Raw genomic sequence first — 17,625 nt, 5'->3', positions numbered from 1 at the left:
TTGTTTTTCGTACTTCAATATGTGTTAAATAAACCCTCTGAAAAGAAATTCTATTCCGTTTGTCATACTCCCAAAATAAATTGTCAAATTTAGGTCTTTTTTTCTGCCTCTAGAGTGGTTTTACCCCTTAAAAAAAAAATTATAATGATTCTGTTTAAAAGGTAATGATGACCTTGAAATTTCAAAAACTTCTTCACCTGGAATAAGAGTATGCTTATGACTAGATGTCGCAGTCCTACAACTTTTGTATAAAACATTTTTTGATAGAAGCCTTGGTTTTCGAAAAATTGCAGTGCATTACTTAAAATGGACAATAGCTTATAATGGCATAGAATTCGCTGCAGACAAAAATGCAGTAAGTTTATAATATAGATAAATCAATAATGCAAACAACTAGATGAAACTAAAGAATAAAGAAGCATCTACCCGAAAATGTAAACTCAGAATCGTACAAATTATAACGTCACAAGTGACATCATGTAATGGCACTAAAATGTTTAATTAATTTTTTTTTCAGTATCTGAAATAATCTCGTTTTACGCATTATTTTATATTATTTTACATACACCATTCACATTTTTATATCCGTGTCGTCAAATCTGCCACAAAGTATGACATAGTCGACATCCCTCACTCTCAAAAAGCCAGCAATTACCCTTTCTTATACTCTTTATTTAATGAATGAGATATGAAGAACGCATAGAGAATGTGGAAATTCTTTGTTTTCCTCCAATGAAAAAAGTGGGCGTAGCCAAAATCCGAATAGACACGATCGAGAATGGACTAAAGAGCGTTGTGGAAGCTCGAATGAGAGAAAAAAGAAATATATATTGTATCTTTATTTCTTACTTTTTTCTCTTTTTTTACCCCCAGTCCAAGCATTGTTAGACGTTGTTTGAATACTCAGTCTCTGACTACCCATGGTGCAATAAGCCTCGTGCTCTCTACCAAACGTAGTTAGTGCATAGAATATCAATCGATTCGTTAGGAACAAATTAAAACTGCAAGTTTTTTTGTGTATTGTGCTATATATTTCGCAATAATAATGGTCAAGATAGAGAATTTGGCTAATGAGGTAATTTGGACAATTCTGGCAAATAAGGATATTAGCATCAAGGACATCATAAATTTTAGTTCCACGTGCAAACAATTTCAGTACATAAGCGGAGACAACATTCTCTGGAAGAGAAAGATTACTCAGATGTAAGTGTTTTATCTGTAAACTTTTTTGTTATTTCACATGATTGGTACATCGCATAAAAAGAAACATTGCAAAAATCAAAAAAATTTACGCGAAAAAATCCTCTTTTGAAACATTTAAAATGATATCTGGCATTTAAAAAATTTCGAAATATGAATGTAATTTAAGAAATTGTATGATTAATTTGTACCATTAGTTTTTTTCAAAAAATTCACAAAATTTTTGTTAATATTTAAATAAAACTTTCTGAATAAAATCGCGTAAATTTTATTAATTTTAAAAACACAAGATGATAGAAAGTCTGTTATAGCTTAAAAGATTTATGAAAACTTAAAAGCTGTATAAAAAAATAATAGATTAATTTATTTGTCATCACTATCAATAACTATTTGTGCAAGATGTAAGAATAATAGCACAACTGTTAATGAGATGATTTTTCGTGCGAGAATAAATAAAAAACAAACTAGAAAACGCAAGAAGTAACTATTTTATACGAACTTTTGAGATTATATTTCAATTAAATAAGAAATATTAACATGCGTAAAATATTTTATATTATTATTAGTTTTAATAGATAATATATACATTATACATAATAAACACAAAAACTATGTGGTTAATAAATTATTAAGCCCACGTAGAAATTTTATACGAAACTTCGGTTTGATGATTGATGATTCACGTTGGATTTACTAACAAGTCAGATTATTTAAGGATCTACACAAGTAAGATTATTTAATATTATAAGAATCTAAAAAATTATTAATATTTTATTATAACAAAATAGTGTGTGTGTGTGTGTGTGTGTGTGTGTGTGTGTCCATCCACGTTTTTATCAAAATTTAAACGTTTCAAAAATTTTTTAAGCTACAGCGTTCCAATTTGGCATACAAATAAAGTAGTACAACACTGTCAATTACTGTCATTTTTATAAAAATTTATACTGTAATTTCATACTTTAAAATTATATTTTTTCAAAAAATGTTTGCGGTTGCTCTAACTTTCATAAATTTTGACATATCAAGATAAAATATGTTACATGAATAGAGTTTATTAAAGAATTATTGGTATTGAGTTTGGCGAGGATTGGTGAAAGGATTTATTTTATGGATTATTTAATATAATTTTGAATTTTTTAGAAATGTGCATTTTTAATTCTCGCAAATTTTGAGATATCAAAATTTTTTTGATATCTTAAAATAAAAATAAATGTTTTGTACAACCTTTTGATTAAAATAATTTCTTTAGTATTTTTAAGTAGTTTTCTCACAGTTAATTTTGTCAATACATATAATAATTTTTTATTATAAAATAAATAACGCGCTAGCGCGCGTGGCTTGGCGTTTATTTTTTACCTTTTCTGAAAACGTAAGTTTTTAGGGATTATATCATTATTTTTTAATGTTATAAAATTTTGTTTTTTATTTTCTATTTATTTAATTACCTTGTTTATTTAAAGTATATGTAACATTTTGTTCCTTATATTTTTTATATTGATACTTATTTGTAAATTCGGAAATATGTAAAAATCATTGTTATCTAATTGCATTTGTCGAGAATAGAAATACTGTAAAATATAGAATGCTTATTAAACTTTTTTTTATTCTCTCTATCTCTCTTCTTTCTTTCTCTTCAATATTATTTGTGTGTGTATGTGTTTTTGTAATTTATTGGTTGTGCGTGCGTGCGTGCGTGCATGTGTGCGTGTGTGTATGTGAGTGTGTGTGTGTGTGTGTGTGTGTGTGTGTGTGTGTGTGTGTGTGTGGTGCGCGCGCGCGCGCGCGCGCGCGTAATATAAAATTCGACGAAAATATATTTCGTCATGTTATAATAACAGTAGCATGCAAATTTTCTTACTACTTATAATGCTTTACCACAATCACGCCATACAATATGAGTTATACTAAAACATTGCATAAAACAAAATAAAATATATTTTTGTAAATATGTATTTGAAAATAGTGTTTTGTGGAAAACGTTTCACATTTCTTACAGACTTAATTAACATCTTAACAATTTCGATATATAAGATTATTGAACATCGTCAGTTTCTTCAATTTGATTTAAATACATACGAGCCGTTGTGTTCAATTTTTTTTAGTATGATTTTTAGTATGAAAATTAGTTAAAATATTTTCTGTTTAAATTTTAGATGGCCTTCTATAAAGAAATTCTATTACGACAACATGGGCAAATTACATCTCGCCAATATTGACGTTGTAAAAGGTTTTAAATGTAGGACAGAATTATTGCATTATGTGTCTCGCATGTCTAAGATGTATTATTACTGTAATGATCGATATCAAAACGGAGATATTTTCATGAAAGATATGAATGATTTAAAGCTCTGTCCGGATGAAGAAAAGCACTGCATGAATTATTTTTTCATAATTTTTTCATAATTTTTTCATAATTTGATGAACTTATTAGAATCGTATATACCCAAGATCCACGGTAAGACTAAATGTGAATTTTAAAACCATTAACATATATAATAGATTAATGTATTAATCGCATAATAAATATTTACATATTTTTTTAGCCAATCCAATTTAACAGAAAGATACTACAGCATACAAATATTTCAATGCCTTAACAGATATATTTTTAAATTAAAATGTCAAAAATTTAAAAACACACCCAAAAAACAACGGCGTTTGGAGGATATAATTATCATGATATTACAATGGTATCATCCTGATAAATATATTACTAACTTACTTATAGATGAATTCATAGATAATTTAGTGCAGAAAGTATTAAAGTGTCTAAAAGATGAAAATCCCACGCATCCTTTATTATCAATATCAGTTGAACAATTCTCGATTTGGAAAAGTAATAATTCTGATAAAAATTATTGGAGCGAAGAGGACGCAAAGACGATTAAGCGTATACTCGATAAGACTATTATAACATTTGATTCCTATAAATTTTGAATGGAATTGAATCAAATAGATACGGACGCGTATGATTACACGGTATGTGATTTTTTTACACATATGATATTTTTTATTAGTTATAAATTATAATTATTAAAATTCTACATATAAATTTATAATGTAGGTATATGTGTATTGTATACAGGGTATTTCAGGAGGAATGGTCAACATTTTAAGACGTGATTGTACATATCATTTTAAGCAAAAAAGTTTATATAATAATTCTTTACATGATATTGACATTATAATTATCCTTATTATATCTTAACGCTTTTATTGTTTTTCTACAGATTAAAGAAAGAAAATTGAATTATAGCCATATGTATTGGATGTTAATGTATACCTGCGTGGCGAAAAAATTGGGCTTATATTTTGAAATATCAGCACACTTTCCGATGGGCTCTTTTTTTAACATCCATTTGGTTTGGCAACCCAGGTAATATATATAAAATTAACTTTCAGATTACTTTGATTCTGTTTTTCCTGGTATCTTATTACACGCATAAATAAATACACTCTAATAATTACATATACAGGGTTTGTCAAAAGTGTGGAAACCCCTAAATAATTTTTGTAAAAATGAAAATATCAAAAAACGGTAAAACATGTATTTTGATTTATCAAAAAAGCTACCCTATGACATGGATACCGATCATCCCCCACCCCCTGGTACGCGGGGGTAAGAGGGGGGTTGAAAATTTTAAATTGGATTAAGGGTCGAGTGGGGGCTCGTTTGAAAGGTCTTTTCATAACAAACACACCCTTAAAATTTTAAGTCGCTACGACCCCCTCAGTCAAAATGGCGGCCGTTCAAATTTCGAAATTTCATGCACTTAGTGTTATCCAGGATCAACTGCGTGGAAGTGGCATGAATTTGATCCCTTGTGTGTGTGTGTGTGTGTGTGTGTGTGCGTGTGCGCGCGCGCGTGTGGCTAAACAAATGTGAATGTGTACATAGTGGTGATAGGTTGCAGAACAGACGATTGAAAACTGTTATCTCTCTTTAATGATTCAAAACCTTTTACTCCGTGTTTTAAAATAAATTTTACTCAGTGTGTTAAAGTAAATGCTGAAAGTGGCTGCCATTTACTTCTTGACAATATGCCAATCTTTGATAGAATGCAGAAATGGCTCTACGATTCGTCTCAAAAGGTATCAAATCTATTTCATCCCTTATTCGCTGTATCAATTCTTGGATGCTTTCAGGTTTTGTTTTGTAAACCTTACTCTTCAGGTATCCCCATAGATAATAATCAAGAGGAGTTAGATCTGGTGACCGAGGTGGCCAATCCTCTCCTCCCTCATTTCTGTTCCTTCTTCCTATCCATCGTAATGGAAAAGTCTCATTTAAAATTTGACGTGGCCGTAAACCAAAATGAGCAGGAGCTCCATCATGCTGAAACCATATTTCTTCGAAATTATTTGGAAAAATATTTCGTATGGCTGGAATTATTTGATCTACAAGTAATCTCTCATATCTTTGAGCGTTCAGATTTTCTTAAAAAAAAAACGGCCCTATTAAGTAGCCATCTATTATTCCACACCATACATTAATTTTTTCGAGATACTAAAAATCAGTTGTTCTCACGGCTACTCAAAATCAGTTGTTCTCACGGCTACTCAAAATCAGTTGTTCTCACGGCTACTCAAAATCAGTTGTTTTCACAGATTTTAGGCAGATTAAAAATTAAACGTTTTAAAAATGGCTGGCGAATTATCGGAACGTGAAAGAATCACTATCCTCATGATGCGTGGATGGGGTGACAACGAGCGATCGTACGCTGCTGTCGCTCGATTATTTAATGAGACGTATCCGAATCGTTGAATTAATAAGTCCACTGTCTTAAAAACAATAGAACGTTTTAGAGAAACTGGTAGCGTAAAAAATCGCCCTAAATCAGGGAGACCATCGTCTGCCACTAACGAAGAAAAACAACTTGATGTTATGCAGACATTTATTGAAGATCCCAATTCTACTATTAACAGAGCCGCTCAAATTCACGATATTGCTCCCAAGTCCGTTTGGAGAATTTTAAAGAAAAACAAGTTCTATCCATACAAATTACAATATGTTCAAGAATTGCAAGACGGAGATCTGGAGCGTCGTATAGGTTTTTGTGAAAGAATGATGGCACTAATAGATGTCCGGCCCATCTTCCCTTATCAAATTGTTTTTACAGACGAGGCAACTTTCACGTTAACGGGAGAAGTTAATAATCAAAATTTTCGTTTCTGGTCAGATGAGAATCCGAATTGAGTGCGGGAAACTCACACACAATATCCACAAAAAATTAATGTATGGTGTGGAATAATAGATGGCTACTTAATAGGGCCGTTTTTTTTTTGAAGAAAATCTGAACGCTCAAAGATATGAGAGATTACTTGTAGATCAAATAATTCCAGCCATACGAAATATTTTTCCAAATAATTTCGAAGAAATATGGTTTCAGCATGATGGAGCTCCTGCTCATTTTGGTTTACGGCCACGTCAAATTTTAAATGAGACTTTTCCATTACGATGGATAGGAAGAAGGAACAGAAATGAGGGAGGAGAGGATTGGCCACCTCGGTCACCAGATCTAACTCCTCTTGATTATTATCTATGGGGATACCTGAAGAGTAAGGTTTACAAAACAAAACCTGAAAGCATCCAAGAATTGATACAGCGAATAAGGGATGAAATAGATTTGATACCTTTTGAGACGAATCGTAGAGCCATTTCTGCATTCTATCAAAGATTGGCATATTGTCAAAAAGTAAATGGCAGCCACTTTCAGCATTTACTTTAACACATTGAGTAAAATTTATTTTAAAATACGGAGTAAAAGGTTTTGAATCATTAAAGAGAGATAACAGTTTTCAATCGTCTGTTCTGCAACCTATCACCACTATGTACACATTCACACTTGTTTAGCCACACGCGCGCGCGCGCGCACACACACACACACACACACACACACACACACACACACACACAAGGGATCAAATTCATGCCACTTCCACGCAGTTGATCCTGGATAACACTAAGTGCATGAAATTTCGAAATTTGAACGGCCGCCATTTTGAATAAGGGGGTCGTAGCGACTTAAAATTTTAAGGGTGTGTTTGTTATGAAAAGACCTTTCAAACGAGCCCCCACTCGACCCTTAATCCAATTTAAAATTTTCAACCCCCCTCTTACCCCCGCGTACCAGGGGGTGGGGGATGATCGGTATCCATGTCATAGGGTAGCTTTTTTGATAAATCAAAATACGTGTTTTATCGTTTTTTGATATTTTCATTTTTACAAAAATTATTTAGGGGTTTCCACACTTTTGACAAACCCTGTATACATATAGATATATATAATATAAGAAAAGGGGACTTATAAATACCTCTAAAAGTTAATATTTTCCAGAAATTGTTAAATTATATTGTTCAAACATTCTAAAATGTGGATGAAAAAGTTATATTAATATAATAATCTTCAATTATGGTAGTATGACTTTTCTCTAGAACAGCAATTTTATAAGTGTGAGCTTATATTTCGTAGATTAATTCTTTGGTATTTCTACTTCTATATACATCTATATGTCTATATACATTTACGTCTATATACATCTATGTGCAAAATGATTGACTGAAGTCGACAAGTGAATTATATGATCTCATTTGTAAAATTTTAGATTAACTTGATCTGTTACAAAAATTAAAATCAACAATTAATTTTTTTTAATACTTGTAGTCGATAGGATGTCGATAGGAGAGAGAGATATACGGGAAAGTAACTCTCTTAACTCTTTATTACCTTTAAGTCGTAGAAACTCTTTATTATCATTACTCTTCTAAATTCTCAGAGAGAGAGAGACGCGTTCGACCGAGCGGTCGCCGTTTATAAACACAGTTAAAACGCTTATTCTTTTAAATGAAGCCAATCACGGCATGGCACGTTTCGTCAAAAGTATACAATAAAGATCGAGGCAACGGACAGATAAGCATACACGAAAACACAACAATGACCCGACACGAAAATAATAACATAATACATATACTGGTGACTTATTCCACGGATATCCCGCTACATCAGATACCGCTAACATACTTGTTCAAAATAAAGATATTATATTGTATATACTTATTTTATTAGTTTAAGAAAATATATTAAATATAATAATATTAAAACAAAATCAAGCGAATTTTATACTTTCTGAAAAATTTTCACTTATTGCAAGATGGTGATGATACTAGATGTTTCTCTAAAGTCAAAAAATTTCCCTCTAAAATATTTTTTGGAATATATATTGTTTTCGAAACATTCAAATGTGCACATATAATTTAAATAAATACATATTTTGTAGTTCATATTTATAACATATTCATTAACTTTATATAACACTTACTCATAACATTTATTTACTTTACGAAACTCATGTATATACATATAATTTGTTTGAAATTATATATCTTTTTAATCCAATCATCTTTTTTTAGCGAAAATGTCGATGTATTAATCTTCGAGCTATAAACAATTAAAGACAAAGGCGTATTATGAGTTCACATTTAGCGGCGCATCTAGAGGCAATCGCGTAAAAAAACTATTTTGTACCACATTTATAGCATATTTATGCTATTCTCGATAAATGTGCCCTTGAGTACATTTATTTGCGCCTCTAACTTTAGAGGCACGCATCTATCTCTTAGATGTGCCTCTTTATTAGAGGCACTTCTAAGAGATAAAGCAATAGTTTCTTTTTACAAAAAAGATTCCATATAAATTAAAAAAATTATCATTAAATGGATATTTGTTTAGAGCATCTACATTGTACATGTGTAAATGAGCATGTTTCTTTATTGTTTATATAGGAATTGTGCAGAAAGTACTAAATGTTTTCGCATTTGGATACATGAAGATGAAGTGAAGATTTATGCCATAACAGAATGTTTACAGGTGCCTTATCCAAAAAAGATAACTTCAAAATTTGTAAGTAATTATTTATATACCATTTTGATTTAATCTTGTTTTCGACAGAAATTATTGTCTTGTTCATAAGTGGTTAATTCCATCAAATTTTTCATACAAAAACATGTCTAAATACATATCTAAATACAGGAATGTATAACAGGAACTGTTTATAACTTTAGTTTTAGTTAGTAAAGATCTTGTTATGTGACTTGAGTTTATTTAATAACTTATAAATAAGAACTGCACCAGTAGCTATCGATTATAAAATTTGGCAACTCTATCTAAATCTATTTTTTATTTTTTTCACACATTTGTAAATGAAATTTTGTGATTACAGATGATTTCGTGATTAATTCAAAATTTAATAACTATTTTCTTCTTTTTAAGATAACGGAAGTTTTAATGGAAATTTTGGGTTACTATTGTTTGTGGCCAATGGACAAACCCTTTCATCAAGCAATATCTTCACCGCTGAGAAACTATGAAGTGGTAAGAAAATTGCATTCACTCAATGTAAATATTACACATTAAAGACATTTTATTATTTTAAGTAACAAATTAGTATATAATTAAACATATAATCTTACTAATTATTTCGAATCCAAATTATTACATCAAAATATTTAAATAATATAATAAAAACATTAATTATGTGTTAATTTTTCAGTCAATATGTACTCCATCAGATCAAGAAGTTTACGAACAAAGATCGCCTGATGTAAAATATGCAATTGGATTGACTGTTAGACATAGACATATATATAAGCATAATATAATTAAAGACATTGCTGGTGTCATAATAGGATGACACAACGAATGCCGAATTGAACGTTTTCAGGATCCTTCGCGATACTGTAATCAGTATTACTTTAGAAGCCAAAATTACCGGTATAACATCGATAATTGGCAATCGCAACCATACTACGTTTTGTTACTTGATAATGACCTGTGTTATGTGCCACAAAGTACGTATTATTATGCTTCATTTTAAGTTATATTTGTATTTTATTCTGTGATATATTTATTTGTATTACATAGAATGATACATTTTTTATTTCATTTTTTATTTTTATTTTATTTTTTTCTATTTTAGGCGTTATATCGATATGCACCTCAGAATGAATCAATAATGTAGAAATTGGAAAATATTTCTGTAAATTCGAAGGTACTCATTATGTGCCAAACGAAATGCTACGGAAACATTATCCGAGCGATGCCGCAGTCGTTCGCGAAATATTGAGTAATATTTAATTATAATATAATATTAGGAATATATTAATTAGGAATATAATAATTTAGTATTAGAAATATTGAAATGAGTTTTAAATGTGTATATAGCAGGCCATTTCAAATCAATGACTTTTTTCCCCGTCCATTTTTTATATGCTTCATTTTTTTCATGTTTTTGTAACTATTGAAAGTAGCTTCCATGAATTTTTTAAAATTTTTATCTCTTGATTTTTAAATTATACATTTTAAAAAAATTGATTTTAAAAATTTCAAATATCTATAACTTAAAAAAAAATATTATTAAAAAGGTGGTTATCTTTTTCTTTGAATATATTTTTCTAAACAAATATTGATAAATTAAAAGAAGAAAAGAACCACGCACTAATTATATTTAAAAAGTGGCCGTTAAAATCGATCAAAAGTATGGAAAAGTATACTTTGTGTGATGCTGATCAGAAATTCAAATAGACACGACCTTCAAATATGCTAGATTTTAAGCTACGAGCCCATAAATGTAATATTTTTGCTCATTTTTAGATAAGAAATAGAAAACTGTGAGTTCGCAGCTCAAAAACTAGCATATTTTGAAGATCATGCCCATTTGAACTTTTGATTCGCATCACACAAAGTACATTTTTTCATATTTTTGGTCGATTTTAACGACGGCCACTTTTTTCACATAATTAGTGTGTGGTCCATAAAAAAGGAAATACTTATTTTATAGATCGGAATGATGTAAAATACCAAAAAGTGCGATTTTAAAAAAAAATTGAAAAAAAAATCGAAAAATAGTCTAAAAATATCGAAAATATCTGAATCCTCTCTTCGTCAATAGCTACAAAATTTTGTTTTTAAGTCTAAAATGTTATAAATTTTTTTGAAAAGAATTTAAGAGGTCTTATTGAGGAAAAAAAGAATATTTTGATAGAGATAAGGCTCAGTTATATTCGAATAAAGGATTAAAGGAATAGGCTAATAAGAGCCGGTGCGTCGGAAATAAGAACGCAAAATTTTGTATACTTATTCTTTATTTCTTTAGAATGTTTCGGTCCTTTTTTTGGACCATCTTCAGCTTAATGTGTGATACAATCTGATGTATAATATAATATTCATTATTATATTATATTATAGAGAAAATATCTGAATCCTCTCTTCGTCAATAGCTCAAAATTTTTGATTTTAAGTCTAAAATTTATACATTTTTTTTTTAATGCGACTTTGGCCCGATATTTTTCTCACAAATATCTTTTTAGGGGGGTCAGAAAGGAATATAGGAATTAAAATTATCAAGCAAAATTCGTGCCCCGTGCACATTATACAAGTTTTAGCGAAAAAAATTAATTTTCGCTATAACACTCGCGTATGGCTCTCATAGCCAATTTATATCCAATTAATATATATTTCTTGAAAAAATTCGAAAAGATCTCATTGAAGAAAAAAAAAAATTTCGGTTAAAATTGACTAAAACACTATTAAATGTTATAAAATTTATTTATAATTTTTTCAATATTTTTTTGAAAAATACATTCATAAACAAAAAATTACCATTTTTTTATAAACAATATTTTTATTTCTCTTCAAGTTATAGATATTTGAAATTTAAAATCAATTTTAAAAAAATGTATACATATAACTCGAAAATCGATAGAGATAAAAATCTTAAAAAATTCAATGAAGCTACTTTCAATAGATACACAAATATGAAAAAAAATGAAGCAAATAAAAAATGGTCGAAGAAAAAAGTTGTTGATTTGGTATGGAATGCCCCATATACAAATACACATATACATATATTATTCACTCAATCGATCAATCGAATGAATCAAACTTTTCTCGGAAGTTTAAAAGAATAATATTGCCTGTATTTCATTATGTCAACTGATTTTTGCGCTGTGGGCAACTATTATAATTAAGATTGTATATCTATATTATTTTATTCTATTTTATTTTGCATTACATACATATAAACGAGAAAATGGAAATCAAAAATAGATCTATATTACGATTATTACTGTAAATCAGAGCAGCGGGACTAGGTTGTAATGAACGAGACACTTACCTGTAAAAAATTTGAAGGAACACATACACGGCAATACACACTGATAATCGTGCGTATTAATAAGTGTTACGGAATCATACGACAATACCGACTCCGATCACGCCATGGTTCATCAGTCGGTCAAAATTACCGACAGTGCTACCTCGTAGTAGCGCTGTCGCTGTAAAGACAAGCGAGTAGCTAGCTTCCGTTTTGCTTCTTCTTCCTGGCAACAAGAAGTAACAGACGTGTTTTTTCTTTCGCTCTCCGCTTTAAGTAGCTTTTGTGCCAAAAGATTCCTCAAGGGCAGCAACAAAATAAAGACATCATCTTTGGATGATTCCTTGGGAGCCAAATTCTTGCCAATTTCGATCTTTGAGATCCTATACATTGAGGGCAGCAACATACCAATGGGAAGCTATCGAGTTTCATCATCAAAGGGGCGACTTTAGTGTCCGCCATTGGCAGTGCCTGTTACGGCGTAATTTCTGAGTACCAGCTACAAATAATACTTGCTATCACTGGTTAACATTGGTTACCGTGATTGGGCAGCAACTTTCGTTCGGCTCTGATCAAGCCGAACGGTTTCTCTTCATCTCCAGGTAACAAAATTCTTCATAAAGAAAATAGTTGTCCTCGTAAATACGGTTTACTAAGGCAACGAAGATGGATATTGCCCGAGCTTCAACTGTCTCAAGGAAATATTAAAGCCTATTTGATTAATCTTTTTGGTTTATTGTTCGAAGAAAGTTATTTCATTATAAAACTTGTTCTTTATCTCATATTAATTATTCTAGTATGTATTAGAAAGTCAGAATCTGTTGAGACACCTTTTGATTATCCATATATAACTTTACTTATTATTATTCTTTCTAATTTCCCACACAGCACATGTAAATTCCGAGAATGTTCTGAGAATATCACAAAAGTATATTGCGTATGTTCTAGGAACATTCGAAATACATACTGCGATATACTGAGTATGTACTAAGAATGCTACTATGTCCGATTTTTCCTGCTTCTCAGTACATACTCAAAATATCTTTTAGTATATAATAAGTATATCTATAGAATGTCTTGAGTATGACATTGGTATATACATATATGTACTAATAATGTACTAATAATATACTCAAGACATTCTATAGATTAACTTATATTTTCTATATTTTATATATAAATATAAATGATATATGTTACCGTAAACACCCCATATTTGTTTTTTCATATACTTACTAGTAAAAATATGCAAATTTTGACTACTAAGTATACGGAAAAACAGATTTCGAGTGTTTACGGTACATATATATATAATCCATTTATATTTATACTATAAATTTAACTATAAATTTTACTATAAATAAAAAAAATTTGTGTAAAATATTAACATTTTGTTCACACATAAAATCTTTTTATTCAAATTTCTTAAATATATGTTATAATTGCACATATATTATTTGAACGTATAATTGCACTTTTATATTTTTTTATATAAACATTTTACTTATTATTATTTATTATTATATATATGTATATAATTTTTCTTATTTCACAGAAAGTATTAGATCACGAAGTTGATAATAATGTTCTTTCTGTGCAAACGCTGTAACATATAATAATAATTTCACATAAGAATACATTTAATAATATCTAACATATATTTAATAAGCTATATGCTATATGTTGTTACTGAAATTAACTTTTAAAATCATTTTAAAAATTAATTGCAGTATAATAACTTAGCTCTTACTTAATCGCACACTATATAATTAAAATATGTTATAAAACTCACTTGATTTTTGCGAATCCAGAGTTTCACTTTTATTTTTTACATATCCCATCTCTATATATATATGTGTATATGCGGAGATACTTTTTCTTTAGAAAGATTCTGCAGAGATCACAAAGTGATAATTGATATAATAAACGACAATTGATAATGACGTCCTTTTTTTGTGCAAATAACGCTGTAACATATAATGAGAACTTCATATAAGAATACATATATTAATATATATTAGTTGTTACTGCAATTAACTTTTAAAACGGTTTTAAAAGCCTAGTTAACATATTATTTTATATGTATGCAATATCTTTCATTCATTATCAATGTGTAATATACAAATATAGAGTATTGGCATACATTAGTCTTTTAAGATTGTTTTAAAAGTTAATTGCAGTAACAATTAGCTTACTTAATCGTACACACTATATAATTAAAATATGTTATAAAACTCACTTGATTTTTGAATCCAGAGTTTCACTTTTATTTTTCACATTTACATCTCATCTATATACATATGTATATATGTGTATGCGGAGAACACTTTTTCTTTAGAAAGATTCTGCAGAGATCACAAAATGATAATTGATATAATAAACGACAATTGATAATGACGTCCTTTTTTGTGCAAATGCTGTAACATAATAATAAGAATTTCACATAAAAATACATATTTTTGATACATTATAATATTCGATTGTGAGGTTATAATTTGCATTAATGAGGTTAATTTGTGTGTTTATAATTATGAAGTATTAATAAATCATTGAATAGCTTTTATAAAATATCCTTTTTACATTTAATTTATTTGAAAATAAAAAGGATTACCTGCGATTAATCACAATCGTAATATAATTGCACCAGATTGCACATAGCACTTGCACGTGGTCAGTGAACAAGAACAAGGAAAAGACAAATGACGGCAATAGCGGAAATTACGTATCCAAAATGGCATACATATCCGCTCATAAGTAAAAATGCGCGTAATTCAATAGTATATTATGAGAATATACGAAAAATAATATACTATAAGAGATATTAAAAGTACATTCTGAGAATATACGAGAATATACGAAAAATAATATACTACACAAGATGTTCTGATAATATCCTGAGAATATACGAAAAATAATATACTACACAAGATATTATAAAGATGTTCTCAGTATATTACGTACAGTACGTACATTCACAGAATGAATATAGAATATTCGTACGATATCATGTGCTGTGTGGGTTGTCACATATTGAGCCTTGATTTCATTTATTATATGATTATATTACACATGTTGAGCCTCGCTCTCATTTATTATATGTTTTGTCTCACATATTGAGCTTCGCTCTCACTCATTATATGATTATATTACACATGTTGAGCTTCACTCATTTATTATATGATTTATTACACATATTGAGCTTCGCTCTCATTTATTATATGATTTGCTATACATATTGAGTCTTGCTCTCATTATAATATGATTTAATATTCTTATCGAGATTTAATTCACTATTCAAAAGATTTTATTGCACACGTATAGAGAAGTATTCATTAATCTATTATGTTCCATTTACAATAATTTAATATACACCTATATGATATTCTTACACCAACAATGACCTTGTTACACTAATTCTATTTGATTCAATATGTTTGTCACATGTCAACATTTCTATATTATTCATCATATGTATTAATTATCTATGAGGTTTGCCAAGGCTTAACATTATTATTTTAATTAAAGGACTTTGATGTGCTTATGTTCATTTATTACATTACTTAATTAGAATTGGATGTACCTTATCATCGGCATATGTATATCATCATAAATATTAATTAATACTTGAGAAGAGATTGATTCGAATTGATTACGTTAAAATAGTTACTTTATCAGTATTATGCGATTGATGCGACTTGATTTACGTTAAAATAGTTACTTTATCAGTATTATAATTGTATTGTTTTACATCCAGTATTGTTTTACATGTTTAAAGACAAGAGGTTTATTTGCTAATTATTCCAACAAATTTTGTATGTTCTATCAAAATACACTTGATTTATGTTTCATGCTTTTTTTAAAGGTTATGATTGTTTATTATTTCTTTATGTACTAATACTGTTTCTTTCAGACATATTCGTATGATTATTTCGTTTTCCTTTTTAAAGCCGCCTTTAATTCCAGACTATTGTTAAAAGCTCGACACGGAAACTAGAACATAAACGGCATTATATATATATAAGCCGATTGATGAACAATAAGCCACCTGCTTTATTCAATTTGATGTTTTGAAGATTCGAAGTTTGATGTACCTATTCAGCCTTATTCCACCACTATATTTTTCACAACCATTTTTTTCACAACTTTGAAATTTTGTATTTTGTAAACGAAGCAGTTTAGGGCATATGTATATACAATGTTTTCTTCATATAATATGTCAAATAATTTTCTCGATAATTTCTAGATATAGTAGTTCTGAGAATATTGGAGTTTATCGAAAGAAACACATTAAAACTGTGAGTAATCCCTTCTGAGAAGATGCGTTGTGCAATCGATAATAAGTAAAAACACTTTGCCAGCTATATTCTTCTTTTCTTGATTAGTTTTCATAAGTGTCTTAAATATATTATTATACCAAAATGCGAAACCATTCGATTCTTTCATTGAGACATTTTCTTGTAGCAACGAGTAATCTGCTCTCGCAATATTCTGACACACTTTGATTTTCATTTTAATTAATTTCATGTTTATCAGACTGATAAGGAAATAGTTGTTACTATTAAATTTGTGCAAAATATAACATTTTATAATTTTCTTTTTCAAATCGTTAACGTCAATTTGTTGCATTGCGATTTTTTTACTTGTGTGTGCTAACAAGGTTTGAACAAGAGAACAAAAGAATTTCATGCGACGTCTGCTTTGATTATAATATAAATGTTATAATTACATATTTTCTTTCTCTAATCGCTGCCTAAAGTTTTAAATAAATTTTTCAGCATCATATTGACTGGCCTCATCATCTCTTTGAACAGGATTTTGCAAAATCTCACTTCTGTTTGGAGAAATCTAGTAGAATATCGTAACGGTTTATTAAATGCTTCACAAAACTATATATGTGTCTATCACTTGTTTCCTATTTTTTAAATTGAATTCGAATGCTTTCTGAGCTCCAAGATAATTGCGTTCCTCAATGCTTTCCATTCTCGATACTATTTATATAATTGTTTGTCAGTAGTAAGTGGGCATGTGTATGGCCCGTCATAACAAACCCCCACCACTCGGCCACTGGCGCCGGCCCCACACCACTCGGTCACTGACGCTGTCAGATATGGCCCGTCAAACTAACCCCCACCACTCGGCCGCTGACTCTAGAGAGGGGAATGGTGGAGGGAATGCCGATTGGTCCCGCCGGTGAGACAAAAAAAGGGTAATAAAACATATTTGCATAGGTCCCGGTGCGTCGAAGGAAATCTTCGATAATAAATACGGTAAGAAA

The 17,625-nt window shown here is 29.6% G+C and overlaps 2 protein-coding genes and 1 long non-coding RNA gene across 3 annotated transcripts in view; 2 read left to right on the top strand and 1 right to left on the bottom strand.

The window, feature by feature from the left end:
* The first annotated feature begins 928 nt into the window (after positions 1-928).
* LOC145947727 (uncharacterized) lies at positions 929-9,890 on the top strand. Its single transcript, XM_083057506.1, has 6 exons — positions 929-1,203; positions 3,354-3,420; positions 4,431-4,576; positions 8,983-9,100; positions 9,470-9,571; positions 9,750-9,890. Exons 1-6 carry the CDS (start codon positions 1,046-1,048, stop codon positions 9,888-9,890), a joined length of 732 nt encoding a protein of 243 aa, XP_082913632.1. The 5' UTR covers positions 929-1,045.
* A 3,903-nt stretch (positions 9,891-13,793) lies between these two features.
* On the bottom strand, positions 13,794-15,030 carry LOC145947724 (uncharacterized). Its single transcript, XR_014427228.1, has 4 exons — positions 14,962-15,030; positions 14,590-14,767; positions 14,143-14,317; positions 13,794-13,953 (listed from the first exon to the last, which is right to left on the bottom strand). It is a non-coding gene; the product is annotated as an uncharacterized LOC145947724 (long non-coding RNA).
* LOC145947723 (cholinesterase 1-like) overlaps positions 14,945-17,625 on the top strand; it is a 53,297-nt gene continuing 50,616 nt past the window's right edge. Inside the window, exon 1 of the mRNA XM_083057504.1 lies at positions 14,945-17,617. The gene's annotated coding sequence lies outside the window, so the exon portion shown is untranslated. The remainder of the gene's footprint in view (positions 17,618-17,625) is intronic.

This window comes from Prenolepis imparis, unplaced genomic scaffold, assembly GCF_030444845.1.
Source record: "Prenolepis imparis isolate NDT839.2.m4 unplaced genomic scaffold, iyPreImpa1.0 SCAF_130, whole genome shotgun sequence".
In the NCBI taxonomy this organism is placed as follows: domain Eukaryota; kingdom Metazoa; phylum Arthropoda; class Insecta; order Hymenoptera; family Formicidae; genus Prenolepis; species Prenolepis imparis.
Note: the sequence above shows the minus strand (reverse complement) of the source record. Positions and strands in the feature narration are given on the sequence as shown.